This window comes from Gigantopelta aegis, chromosome 3, assembly GCF_016097555.1.
Source record: "Gigantopelta aegis isolate Gae_Host chromosome 3, Gae_host_genome, whole genome shotgun sequence".
In the NCBI taxonomy this organism is placed as follows: domain Eukaryota; kingdom Metazoa; phylum Mollusca; class Gastropoda; order Neomphalida; family Peltospiridae; genus Gigantopelta; species Gigantopelta aegis.
In genome coordinates this window covers 36,938,858-36,954,442 of record NC_054701.1, presented here as the reverse complement: position 1 = coordinate 36,954,442, position 15,585 = coordinate 36,938,858, and the positions used below count along the sequence as shown (strand labels likewise).

Genomic DNA, 15,585 nt, shown 5'->3' with positions numbered 1-15,585 from the left:
GGCTGGAGCGAGAAATAGCGCAATGGGCCCACTGATGGGAATTGACCCCAAACCGACCGCACCTCAAGCGAGCGCTGTACCACTGGGCTACGCCTCGCTCCGGCCTTACATGGAGTCACATTCATGGGACTGGGGTGTAATATGACTTGGTCAATATCCATACCACATTTATATGAAGGACATCCATTAAATAATTCATAATTCACAATTAAATGCAATCAGAAAAACTTAAATAATCAAAACTTTTTAAATGACCTTGACCCGAGGAGGAGAGTGGGAGTGATCACTAGTATTTCCCTGTGAAGACTGTAAGGCATGACAAAATGTTCCCAACATATATGTATTATAAATGTACTAAAATGATGTCCAAAAGTGTTTAAGCTGGATCCCAAATTTAATTAGCATTTTGGTCATAAAATCTGCAACCAAATTCAGGATTCAATTAGCCAAACAGCTAAAATGATGGTAGATGTACAATGGGTATGCAATTTTCTAATTACTATGTTGGCAAATTAATAATAAAATATATTCGCCAAATTCAACTTTAATTTTCATTTGGCAATTTGGTAAACGACAGCTTAAACCCTGCTCCATTTAAACTACTTGTTAGGAAGGAAATGTTTTATTTAATGATGCACTCAACACATTTTATTTACAGTTATATGGCGTCAGCTACTTGTTAGGAGCTAGTAGTATAGACATGTATACATTCCTCACACATTTATTTTTTAAATAATGTCAGACATATAATGTGACTTGGAGATCAAAATGCACGATTTTCTGCTCTATGATGAAGACCTACAGATACACGTACATGTCAAAAACAAACCATCCAATGACATTAACACTCTTGGTACAGATTGTTCACAAGTACATGTACATCAAAGGCAATAGTATATACTGTCCTATCTATGAAAATGTGCACATAAAAAAGAAGAGCCTTTGCCACTTATCGATATGAGTAGTCTGAGTGATGGCAGCAAAATCCCCCCATCCCCTCTAGAGACCAAATGTCAAAATAAATGTTTATTAAAACACCAAATAGCCATAGTTTAAAATGTGCTGATATGCCATTAAACAAACTTCCTGTACTTCATTCTTAAGGTACCTGGGCCCCGTTCAACAAAGCGATCTTAGCCCTAAGATCAACTTAAGTGCATAGCTACCTTATGCACTAAGGTGATCTTAGTGCTAAGATCGCTTCATGGAACTGGGCCCTGGTTCTTGGAACATGTATGTAAATCAGTAAATTACAAAATCCCACTTCAAATCACAATGGAGGATGCTAATTAAGATCAAGAATCAAAATTACAAAATCTTACAAGGAAAAGAAAGAGTGATTTTTATATATCATCCAGGTTACAATATTCTGGAGACTTGCCAAGACAAAACTGAAAATCACTTGGGGATAGACTAACCCGTGTGAACCTCAGGTGTTTGTAAATTCACTCACACTGTGTGGGCAATGGAAATTAAACCTCCAGTACCAATTTAACTAAATCTTCTCAGCTGTCTATCAAATTAAGCCTCTTATTTTTAAATTAGAATATCAATTTAAGCTTTCAATAATTCGCTTATGTATCAGTGTAAATACAATTCCAATAAATCATCACATTTTAACATGAGCTAAAATATATAATGTGCTTGCAGGTTTCTGTCAGCATAATTTATGTGCATTATATTATTATATTTTATAAACACAAATAAGCTGACTGCTATTTTCATGTAAGCAACGAATATTAATTGCTAATATTTGTGCTGAATCTTGTGAATTTATTAGTTATAATTCTGAGGTTTTACGTCCCATTTTACGTTTTAGTGGGATTTAACACGTATCAATATGAACCGAGATATTTTTAAACATTTCAATCATTATAACACCAAAAAGCATTCATACATTCAGTGCTATAGACTGCACCGACAAATTTCACACACATACATGTGTGTACATCCACACAACCATGAAATATTAACGGGAAACTAAAATTAATCATTTACAATTTAACCGACTCAAACGTGTTATAATATGCCAGCAAAAGGTATATGTATATTACAGACTGTTACGACAAATGCACAACATCCATTCTTATTGGCAAGCCATTTTACCCTCCGGTTGTAGTTAAAATATTGTAAGTAGAGAGTAACCAAATCGGTTATAACTGAGAAATGCCATGTAACCTACTAATTGGTTATGCTGATTAGGGGCTGTTCAAATATTACGTAACGCTATTTGTGTCAAAATTAGACACACACACACACACACCCCCCCATAATGATCCGTAACGCTAGACCATACACCCCAAAAAATATTATGTAATGCAGAGACGCAGCATTTCAACAATATTTATAATCCTTATATATTATATGTAGGACTTACATAAGGCTTACTATAATTACCTATCTTAAACATTGTCACTTTGACCGAGCGTTTATGAAAAACACAAAATAAAATAAAACATTTTAGTAATATAAAATTTAAAAAGTGTTACGTAAGGCTGTTAAATACACCCACCCACCCCATGTAACGTTTAGACCTACACCCACACACACCCTCGAGCATAACAGAATAATGTATTCTTAGAATGGCCCCATACAGTTTATTTCGAGGGCTGCAGCAAGCCATATCAGGGCTTCTAGATTATGGTTGTCCCACTTCCATGGCTAGTGATATTTAATGTTGGGCTAGTTAATACCTACTATTGACATGCCCGATGGCTAGTGAAAATAAAATGATCAAATGTTGCAGTTTAGTCTATTTTGTAAATATGAATATCCTGCCCCCATCTCAACCTCCCAATGTAAATGTTTTTAAACTCTTATCTCCTTCTTTAGGTGAGATGCCTGATTATTACTATTATTTAGTACAATTGTATTAACTTAAAGTAGGGCTAGTGAATTTTCAACCGTAGCTAGTAAATGTTTTAAATCACTGATCCCATGGCTAGTGATTTTATAAAAATTCTAGAAGTCCTGCCATATATTTTATTGGCAAAGACTGTTTAGCGAAACATTTAAAAAAAAATAACAGGTCCTGCTTTACTTCCTATTTCAATCCCTAAGACTACTTGTAAGAACACGTTCCAATTTATAAAACACATTAATTATAGTCTTTGTGATGTATAATTGCCAAAAGATTATAAAACCCTCTAGATAATTTATATGAGTATGTAGGTGTACTTCAATTGAATTCAATGCAAGTCCATAGAATTTGTGTGGAATACAGGCATTGATGTACAAATCTTTTATGGCACTGATAAAATGAAACAGTGTATTGTCTAGCTCCCTTATACATGTAGCTTAATGTCAAGAGGTCAAAACAGTAGTAGTGCAAATAACGCATGGCAATGTTTGTTTCAACAGATGTGAAATTGAAGACATCTTTTGATATGCTTAACCAGCCTCGGTGGTGCGGTGGTTAAGCCATCAGACTACATGCTGGTAGGTACAGGGTTCACAGCCTGGTACCGGCTCCAACCCAGAGCGACTTCTTAAGGGCTCAATGGGTAAGTGTATGGCCACCACACCCTCTTCTCTCACTACCCACTAACCCACTGTCCTGGACAGACAGCCCAGATAGCTCAGGTGTGTGCCAAGGACAGCGTGCTCGAACCTTAATTGGATATAAGCATGAAAATAAAGTTGAAATGAATGAATAATATGCTTGGTTATGGGCTAGAAGATACAGTACTCAGGGAAACCTCTATATCGGGTATCTGAAAGTGCACACCGGCCTCGGTGGCATCGTGGTTGGTCATCGGTCTACAGGCTGGTAGGTACTGGGTTCGGATCCCAGTCGAGGCATGGGATTTTTAATCCAAATACTGACTCCAAACCCTGAATGAGTGCTCCGCAAGGCTCAATGGGTAGGTGTAAACCACTTGCACCGACCAGTGATCCATAACTGGTTCAACAAAGGCCATGGTTTGTGCTATCCTGCCTGTGGGAAGCACAAATAAAAGATCCCTTGCTGCTAATCGGAAGAGTAGCCCATGTAATGGCGACAGCTGGTTTCCTCTCAAAAATGTTGTGGTACTTACCCATATGTCTGACGCCATATAACCGTAAATAAAATGTGTTGAGTGCGTCGTTAAATAAAAACATTTCTTTCTTTCTTTCTGAAAGTGCACATTGTCAGTGTTTTTGGATATGGAGCTATGGAATTGAATGCAACCAGTAAACAGGGGGGTATGGGGGCCTCTCCCAGAAAGAAAATGGGTTAAGTTTATGGTTAGGGTTAAAGTGCTGTGCCAGACCATACACTAAAATTTCAAATTCCATAATTAAATGCTTTCTTAATTCATTGCAATAATATTTTAAACCGATATGTAAATCAATAATTACGAAAATGCCCCATAAAAGTATTAAAACATCACTCCCGTAGAACACTGCCGGAAACGACCGAGTAAAATTCTCGGTAAAAACATTTGCCTGTAAATGGCCGTGACGTCACGAAGGGAATGCGCTTCACTGAAACCTACCACGAGATGACTTCCAGTGCAAGCGAAAGTGGGACCGACAGCGACTGCCAAGCTCACTGATCATGCGATTCTTCTTTAGATGATGAATAGTGTAGTAATGACGACTGGACTAATATTTGTGCAACACAACAAATAATGCCTTATCAGTTTGAACCTGGCCTGATAGATGACGATGAAAATGGTCGTGGAGACAGCTTACCACTAATTTACAACTTTTATTCTTGTTTTGTTCTTTAGCTTTTCGTGCGAATTATTTTGCTACACTGTATATTCCAATACTTGTGATGTAGTAGAAAAGACGATAAATAACTCTTGAACTCTACGAGTCAAGTGGACCCGATATCGGTAATTTTAAGAAATAAACAAAAACGACTTTTAGTCTGTCCCATCCCTCTATGAAGATGGGTTTTTTTGTGAATAACTTCAGTTTAGTTTGACGTAAAAAAAAAAAAAAAAATGTTTTGGAAATAACAAAACAATACTATTTTTTGTGTGCAGTTGTGAAAACAGTCTGCTCAGAAATAAATAACTTATTTTAATTTTAAAAAATAAACAAAAACGACGTTTAGTCCGTCCCATCCATCTATGAAGATGTTTTTTTTTGTGTAAATAATTTCAGTTTAGTTTGACGTAAAAAAAAAAGTAAGTGTTTTGGAAATAACAAAACAATACTATTTTTTGTGTGCAGCTGTGAAAACAGTCTGCTCAGAAATAAATAACTTATAGCACATTCCATAGTATGAAAAAAGGTTTTCTCTGTGGGAAGGTATAGTAAAATTAATTTAATGTATTTTCTTCTTTCTTTTTTTTTTACAAAAAACCCCTACATTTTTGTAGGATGGGACGGACAAGGCTATAGATACTTACTTGTCTGTACTTTATTGTTTTAAAGGGACACACCCTAGTTACGTTTATTTGTTAACCATTACGGCGTTGTTTTTCGCTATTAAACCCCATTTTTCACAAATAAAATTGCACTTTACTTACATTTTATTATTTAGAATACACATTTCCATTCACCTGAAGTGCTTTTTGGTAATCCTGATGTTTGTAAAACCACGAAATGCATTTTTTCACAAAACGTGTTGTCGAGAAAAAACCGTTAAGCAAGCGAGGTCCAATCTATTTTTAATGTCACAGACGTTGGTATATCACGTGACTGTTATCATTTTGGTTCGGTTTGTTTTCTCGTGCACGGTTCGTGCAATAAAGATCCGATTTGTTGTTGTTCATTTGTGAGATTTTTCTTCACAGTACGTGAACATTTTCAGTAACAATAAAGTTCAGACAAGTAAGTGTCTCAATACAAAACGTTACAAACCCTTAAAACCAATAATTTTGCTAAGCCTTACGATATCTGGAGAGGGGATACGACCAGGACAGAACAGTTGGAACATGTCCAGGAGAGGTGAAACGAACGCACCCCAAGTCTGTGAAATTTGTCGTGACGTAGGCATTGTTGTGCTTCTACCGGTGACATCAGAATACTAACTTTCAAAATTATTTCAAGCAATTGGGACACGGGGATTCCCATGGTATTTATCGATATAAAACCTGCTTTTTCACTCCATTTGATAAAAACGTGATCTAAGTGTGTTACAGGTTTGTAGATTAACTAAATTATAATTTATTTTCGCTGGATGGAACTAGATGCAAATGACAACAAATCGGATCTCGATGATTGCACGAACTGTGCATGAGAAAACAAACTGACCGGAGTTGAAAGCATAACGCAATTTGGGACATTTGGGACATTTGGGACAATATACACCTCAAGGTCGTATCGGTGTGGATGGTGTCGGCTTGTTGTCATTTGTTTTGTGTTGCAGAAAAATTGTTGATACGGCAGCTTTTTTTAAAAGCACTAACACATGGTATTCCCATATCTCGCTTAAGCCGACAAGCCAGTTCGGACGAATCGAGACTAAAGTGTCTGCTGTCGCAAAGGTCTCCGGCATTTTCTTCCTGTCCAGTATTTCCACGTTGTTTTAATCAAATTCACACACAGCTTTCTCACAGCAACATTACTAGCAAATGCGTGGAGACTAAATTTATCGACTTTTGTATTGCTACAGCCGCCAACAACCAGCCGTTTAACCGCAATAAACACAAAAGAAGCAATGAACAATGGCGCCGACTATCGAAAGGAGTTCCCTTCGTGACGTCACGGATCAAATCTTACGGAAATTCCCAAAACGAATTCAGCTTGTTCTGTTTTTCAGGGGAATATTTTTAAATGGAAAATATACCGGTATATAATTTGTTTACATTTTTTTTTTTTTTTTGGTAATCATATTAAATAATATCTTGATTGATATAGCTCAATACATCATACATCTGGAACAGCACTTTAAGAAAAACATACAGTAATGATAGAGTAATTAATTTTAAACTTTAATACAATAAAATCTGCCAAAACATTCGGGTATGGCACCATGCCCGTTTTACCCTCTGGCAGAAACCCTGATTGTGTTAATTCTGTATAAGTTGTCACAAAATGTGATACAACAAACATGATCAATTTCACGTTTGGTATTTAAGGGGCGGGACGTAGCCCAGTGGTACAGCACTCGCTCGATCGGTCGGTGGGTCCATTCAGTGCATCACGACTGGCATATCGTGGTATGTACTACCCTGTCTGTGGGATGGTGCATATAAAATATCCTTTGCTGCTAATCGAAAAGAGTAGCCCATGAAGTGGCGACAGCAGGTTTCCTCTCTCAATATGTGTATATAACCGTAAATAAAATGTGGAGTGCGTTGATAAATAAAACATTTTTCTTTTTTTGGTGTTTATATCACATGTTTTATGTTATTTTGGTTGGAAACTGCACTGACAGATCTTATTCAATATGGAGGAAGGGAATGTTATAGATGGATAATAATGTATTTGTACATTTTGAACTACAAGTGATGTGTGTGCTTGTTTGTTTGTTCATTCATTCATTCATTCAATTGTACATTTCCCACAGCTGTTTACACTGTTTTACATAATTATACAATTTTTATTTGTAATGGAAATAATCATACTGATGTACTTTGTTTGACACCCAACAGCCAATCTCTATTTTTGTACTGGGGTGTTGTTACACATGTATTCATTCATTTGTATCATTTTTAAGGGTACGGGCGTAGGAAGGTGCCAAAAGTGTGTGTGGAAGGTGAGGGGGCGCACATGCCCCCTTGCTTCCTACCCCAGTGAATGGCAGGGTGTGCACTTTACGGTCACCCATGGCAAGTCAAAATAGCATCAGGCAAGTCAAAACCGTATCATGTGTCGCCTGCCTGCCTCAATAGTCTAGCACCATCTTGCCTCAATCAGCACCATGCTGCCCTGAGATTAAACAAACCTTTTTCAGTAATTAATTCCAAAATTGCCTTTATAAAACACCCAAAATGTATTATTAATTAATAAAATATGCCTTTTATATCTTTTGCCATTCATTTATTAAAGCAAGCACATAAATTACATTAATGTTTATTTTAATTAATTTGTTTCATATTTTTAAATAAAAAACAAGTGCCCCGAAAATGGTAAAAATGTCCCAAAAGTGTTTGGTCTACCATGCCTTGCCTAATTTCTAGAGAAATCACTATATATTAGGCCTATGTATCAAAATGCAAGTAACTAATGTTTGTAAGTGATCGGAAAGTTATTTTTTATTTATTGTTTTCAACTGGTTTCCTATTAGTATCTGTGCAATCAAATCCATATAGGACATAATAGCGACCACTTCCACAGTCTATCAAACAGTCTAAAACCATTCACAATGCCTTGGCCGATTCGATTTTATGTATTTGGAAAAGCTTGACCACGTAAATGAATTCGCAGGTTCAATCAGAACACCTCAGCCATGTCCGTCTTTACTTTCTATTTAGTTACAATCGGAACAACTTGTCACATTTCACTATGCTACGTTTCATAGGAAGATTCTGTTTATGAGCCTGAGGTTTTCCGAAGTTACATTGTGTTTGTAACTTTTTGTTTCTTACGGAATATACCGAGTCTACTATACCAAACACCCAATCGTCACTGCGAACGATGTCAACATTGATTGCTGTCAGCTTAGTATTTTTTTAATTCCCTGTCATACAACCATAAAAGCACCTTATTCATTCCAAGACCGAGCATTGGTAAAACATTCCAGATGCTTCATTGTGTGGGTCCCGTGACAACATAATAATTATAATTTAATTACAACAGTTTGTAATAAAACTAAAACAAGTTCTGTTTCCTTCTTTTGTGTTGTTATTATTGTTTACTTTAAGTAAGTTCTTTTCCTTTAACGAAATTTAGTCACCGGCCATTTAAAAGTTGTATGGGCGAGTCAAAGTGTTGCTGTGAGTGGCCTGGTTGGCCAGTCAAAAAAAATCCCAAGTGCATAACATAGAATGGTATTTGCCCAATGGTCATATTGACACTTTGCACAGTGAGAGAGGAAACCCTCTCCCGTAACATGCATTATTATCAACATCCTTAACTGCAGTAGGCTTTAAATTCTGTTATGTTTTTTTTTTTATATGCACACTTTGTGCCATCAATATCAGATTTGTTGTCTGCTTGTCGTTCATTTAATTTTATAAGCATTTTCTTCACAACTGAGAATCATTTTCATCAACAATACATTTAAGCGAGTAAATGAATCGAAAACTTTACCAAATCAAAAAATCATTAATTTTATTAAGTCTTTTTTTTTAATCCCTTAAAATTGCTGGTGTAGGGCCCAGATTGTGTTAAAATGAAGGATATTGAATTAATATTTGGCGTGTGCCACATGACCTTACGCATGCCAGATCAATCAGGCCAAATCAATTAATTGGTATGATTTTCAATCCCTCTGTTGATATATTTTTTAATAATTGATTTATATAAAAGGTATGCTGCATTTTTGTACCCCTACTGTAATTAACAGGAGATATAAATGTAATCCACTCCAAACAATTGTAAATAATCTTCAGACTGTATCTACATAACATGTTTTAGCTAATAATCGGTTCATTACAAAATTTATATATTAAGAAACTATTCACCGACATGAATGTATTGCCAATCTGTATTGACATTGAATGTTGACAATCATTGGGGTTAAGGGTGAAAGGTGAATTGATGGCTTTTGACAAACTATCATTTTCTTTTTAAAATATTAATCGCTGTTTGTTGTTCAGTATATAACACACTTTAATGCTTCAGCATAAGTAGACTGTCACTAGTTGTCATTGGCATAGATCTATTGAGTGGAAACTGCATTTTAATTTTTAAAAAGCATTATCCACACTGTCAAGTGTCATTTTGGCTATGCTTTGCACACCAAAAATTATACTTTACACCCATTAATTAAAAGTAATCCTCATCTATAACTAGGTTTTCTTTTGAATATTCATACAAACTAAAGCATTACAATTCCCATTTTGAAAACGTGATCAAGTTCGAACAAAATTCTACAACACGTTTGTTTGAATGACGTAATACCCACGCTTCTTGCACACAGCAGCTGATTGCGTGAGATCCGTTTGGCAGGTCAGTGTTGTGACCCTTCGACCTTGAATAGTAAATTTTGGACGTTCACTACACATGGCTCATTGATCAAATTCATCAATGAAATAAATATAAAATGCACCAGCAAAACGATTTCAACAACACAATCTTAAAGCTGTAATTATATCGTATAACAAGTTATGATTAAAGTGAAAAGGACAAACGAAAAAACTAAAGCTTACAAATCCGTTTTACAGTGAAACAGCAACATAAACTTAGCCCCAATAAAATGAAGCCAACATCGTAACTACGTTGACGATGTGTCTTCTTACAAGTAGCTGACATGCACATTACAAAAAAACACCCTCTTGACTTATTGCCATAATTCAGTATAAAAGTTACATATATAACGTAACATTTTTAGTTCTATTTGAAACACGTAGAAAAACGTGCAGACACCGAGACGGGCTTTGGCATAGACTTTGCCCTTACGTGTTTAACAGGTCAACTTACCATGCCCATTAATTTGCACTTCATTCGTATTTTCAGTTGCATCTCCGTTGGTATTTCCACCCTTGCTATCTCCATCGTGTTTTTCATCGGGTGTTGTTATACCTGCCATCACTAGTTACTAACTAAAACACGTGCAGCCACGGTAGTCTTGAAGGACGTCACCCCATATATGGAAAATGTGGACGTACTACTCACTATACAGATTGCCAGTATTGTTTAGTTTTTATTGATGCTATAGCAAACACGTTAATAAATTACTGATATAACAAACTATTTAATGTATCTGTAATATATCTTACAAACATTTATATATTTTGTTGAATTTAGTAATTTTAGTTAATAACAATATATTTAGGTCAGTTGTGTACTTAATAGTCTTTTGTTTCAGTTCAGTAAAGGTCGTGGAACATCGTCATTTTACGAAGATTGCCGAGAAGAGTTCGTTAATATTTATGTTATGTATGAAGATTATTTATTTATTCATTCTTTCATTAATTCGTTCATTCGTTCATTCATTCATTCATTCATTCATTCATTCATTCATTTATCTATTTATTTATGACAAAGGTATGTTAGGTTTTGACAAATTAGAATGATAAAATAATAACTGAAAAAAAGCTGCACTCTCCGACCTTGCAAAACACAAAATATAATATATAATATTTGCATAATTAACTCAAAGATATCAAAACTGTAATGTCTTGCCACTGCGTAAACTGTGGTTTCCTAACAAATCATCGTGAAAAACGGGAGGGGGAGGGGGGTGTAGATGGAGAGAGACGGGGGGGGGGGGGGGGGGGGAGAGATATCTATCTGCATCGCGCATTCATGTAAACAGTTACCGTAACCAGGTTATTTTTTTTTATCCGTATGATGCAAATTGAAACTGTGACGTCAGACATTGGACCTGTTTATCACATACCGATTTTGCATTAATATGAATGTATAAATCGCAGTAAATTAAATTGTTATTGTTGTTGTTGACATTATTAATAATTAATAATAATAATAATTATATTATTATTATTATTATTATTATTATTATTATTAATAGTTAGTTAGCTTCCGATCTTCCCTTCTTGTTAGTTATTTTGTTGTTATCGTTGATTTTTAATCGATAGAAAAGCAGATTAAAAAAAAAAATGTAATTGAAACTTTAAACAAATTAACCTTTGAATGAAACTTCGATAGATTCCGTATATTACGGACATTGTCGGAAACATAACTGTTACGTCAACAATGCGATGACGTTTTTAATATGAACATGGACGTCAAAGTTGCTCGATGTACATTACACATTGAGTAATGTATGAAAGGTATCGTTAAAACTTGACGTCTATGTGAATATTTAACGTTCTCAAGAAAAGAAACTAATAAATTACTTTCTATGAATTTAAAATAATATATTAAAAAAGCTGTCATAACGGCTAGCTGCTATTTCGAGTAATGTCTACATAACGGTGTGCATATCAACAACAGAGGTCAGTGTATTTTATTAAACATTATAATATTATTATATATACTACTCAAAAGAATTTAAGGGTCAGACGATATTTTCGACATTATTTTCTGAATGTCAATTATATTAGCTAGACCATAATGTCACGCATGGTATTGTTCCATTTTGACGAAAGTGGGTCTAAGCAACCCATAAATGAATTAAAATCCACTGTCATTGACACTGTCGACTAGTTCTAATGGCGAAAACATGCTTACATTTGCACGTAAATTAGGGCGAAAGCGAAAGGTCTGCTAAGTGCCCATAACTTGCTTTTTCACAAAGCGCTTCATTTGCACGCTTTGCACGTGTATTCCATGTTCCCAATGCTGAATTTCCGTATAATTGGAGCTTGCGTTCGTGTACAGTGCACACTCCAAATTCGACAATGGTACGACTTCAACTGACTATCGAAGATCGAGGTAGGGCTATTGCTTGGCTTCAGGATGGCAATACGCAAAGAAATGTTGCTCTGAGACTTGGTGTCAGTCAGAGTGTCGTTGGCCGACTGTGGCAACGGTACCAAGCAACGAATTCTGTTCGAAATCGTCCACGTTCGGGAAGAGAGGACCGCTACATCACCAATATGGCTCTACGTCAACGCACAACCACTGCACGCCAATTACGTGACAATCTGTGGACTGCGACTGGAACTCTAGTGTCTGATCAAACCATACGCAATCGTCTGAGAGCCAATAATCTACGCTGCCGTCGCCAGGCTGTTCGACCACCACTCCTACCACGTCACAGAACGGCCAGACGTCACTGGTGCACGCTTCATCTGCGGTGGCAACGTGTTCATTGGGGTCGAGTGATGTTCACTGATGAGTCCAGGTTTAGTCTCCAGTTCAACGACGGTCGGGTTCGTGTCTACAGACGTCCTGGGGAGCGCTTCGCTGACGTTAACGTTAGACAATGTCACCGTTTCGGTGGTGGCAGCGTCATGGTGTAGGGCGGCATCTCTATCCACCACAGGAACCCCCTCTATGTGGTGGATGGCAATCTGAATGGAATCCGCTATCTGACTGAGATTATCCGGCCGTTGGTTCTCCCAGGCCTTCAGCAGATTGGCGGCGGGGCAGTTCTGCAGGATGACAATGCCAGACCCCACTGCGCCAGGGTGGTAACGGACTTTCTCAGACAACAAGGTATCGCCAGGATGGATTGGCCAGCATATTCGCCTGACTTGGCCCCAATAGAGAACGCCTGGGACGAATTAGGCAGGAGAGTTCGGGATAACCATGCCCCTCCGGCCAACCTTCATGATCTGGGTCAACTTCTTATGGCAGAGTGGCAGGCCATTCCCCAAGAGTTCTTCAGATGTCTGATCAACAGCATGAGGCAACGATGTGTCGAGTGTATTCGCGCCAGGGGTGGATTCACACACTATTAAACGAATGTTCTAATGTGTAAAATCCATGTTTGACAACCTTCAACTTTGACAGCATGTCATGTGACTTTCTTGTATACAGTGACGTTTATTTGTGGTTTTTTGTAAATATGGAACAATATATAAAATTTTTGGTGTAGTTTACATCATAAATCTAATACACTCTGAAACTTATTTGGTTATAAATTTTTGACCCTTAAATTCTTTTGAGTAGTATATATAAACGCAAAATATCCAAACACACATTAAAACAATAAAGAAATGCTATAACTGATCCTACATTTTGGTCTGTCCTATTTTTGTTACTTTTTCTTAAAAATACCTAATTTTTCCAACTTTCTTTTCTGCTTTTTTTCTATTACTTTGCCAAGCAAAATTTTAAAATGCTAATTTCGCATATTGTACATATTGCTTCTCTTATTGTAAAAGTCAACAATTATGGGATACGTTTATTACTGCAGCATTATATATCTCCCAATTTGGGATACCATACGATCTGAGCATATTAAATGTATACCTTCAAAGGCAATGTGAGATGAACTTTAAATGCGCTGATATTGTAAAAATTTCCACATCTTCTATAGCCAGTAACTTTAATTTGGATCAACAAACAAATTCCATAATATTATTTGTCTTTATTTCTGGCAGTAAAATGTTAATTAAGTATTATCATATATGTGCTAATATTATTTTTATATTGCAAGCTTTCTTGATTTCCTGTTGTCATAAAATGTTTTGTTTTCTTAGTAATGAATACTGTAGTTAAGCCAATTTAACATGTTTAGTTTTGTTGACAGACAATATTACTATAATGTTAACCGTGTGTGTAACTAATATATAGGGCTTAATTTATGAAGGCATTTTCTTAAATGCAGGTGCTAAAGAATTATAAATACATGTTGTTACGCTTGATACAAAACAACAACCAGGCTTTGTAAATTTGGCCCCCTAATGTCTGAAAATAAAAGCTACACTGGCGTGGGAAGTGGGGGTATGTGCCCCTCTTTTCTTGGTGCAGTAACAGCAGCGATGTGTGTGTGTGTGTGTGCGCGCGCACATGCGCCTCTCTCCCACTTGTTGGCACCTTCCTATGCCTCTGAAGCTATTATACATGTACTGTAGTAGCAACACTTTAATCCAAAATAATTTGTCTATTATATCATTTCTTTAATACATTGCAACCCCCCCCCCCCCCCCCCCAAAAAAAAAAGAGGAAAAAAAAGGTTTCATTGATCATGTTAATTTGGTTTATTATGCTGGAAAATATATCAGCTACATGTATATACATGCACATATTAATTAATAGGCCTACAGTGCATGCGCAGATTCAGACAGGGACCCAATGGGCCTGCCCCCCACCCCTCCCTATTTTTGGTCAAACAATATATATTACAGAATACACAAACAAAATGCAAACTTATCCCGACCACCTTTCAAAGACCTTTAAATTTTTTCTTTCAAATACATATTTTGGGGGGCCCCTCTATTAAAAAAAAATCAGAATCCGTGTGCCTGCAGTGTACATTTTAAAATATAACTGAATAATGTTACCGTTGCATCAGATTTGTGTTCTTTTGCATTATATATATATATATATGTTCAAACTGAGCACCACATAAAAATGTGAAGTATGTTTTCATTAATAATATCACATTTTGGATTTCACAGTCGTTTATCTAATAACAGGTTGAATATTGTTGCTACATAATTATGTTGTTTCAGTCCTATTTTTCCCCCTTCTATTTTCCTACTTTCTCAATATTTTCAATCCTACTTTTTCATACGGGTGTGCTGGTCAGTCTGTAATTGAAAAAAAAAAAATATATATTTCACTTTTATGGTTGTAAAATATTTTTTTAACATTTCAATAATTGAGGGAAGGTGGTAACCAAATAAGATTGCATAACCGGTTTTCAACATTACAATGTGGACTCAGTCAGTATAGGTTATTTATCTTACGTTGAGACACTCGTATTTTACGAATTTAAGTTATAAAATTTCAATGTAATGGTCCTTAAATAATAGAAATCTAGCCTATTTGTTATTCATAGCAATGATGACAATTAGTTATCTGCAAATTTAGGGTTCCAACAACTAGTATCCAACATTATGTCAAGTTAAAGTAGGCCACCACCAAAAGCCCGTTTTCTCATGCTTTAGTTTTAACCTACTGGTAAACTTACATATATCAGGGTATATATTGCCTGTTGTTCATCTCTGAAAGATTATA

General features: G+C 36.1%; 1 protein-coding gene across 2 annotated transcripts in view; it reads right to left on the bottom strand.

The window, feature by feature from the left end:
* LOC121367973 (clustered mitochondria protein homolog) overlaps positions 1–10,615 on the bottom strand; it is a 64,143-nt gene extending 53,528 nt beyond the window's left edge. For both annotated transcript variants that reach the window (XM_041492447.1, XM_041492448.1), the window contains exon 1: positions 10,468–10,615. In XM_041492447.1, coding sequence (XP_041348381.1) covers positions 10,468–10,576 — 109 coding nt within the window. In that variant the 5' untranslated portion in view covers positions 10,577–10,615. The remainder of the gene's footprint in view (positions 1–10,467) is intronic.
* Between the last annotated feature and the right edge of the window lie 4,970 nt (positions 10,616–15,585).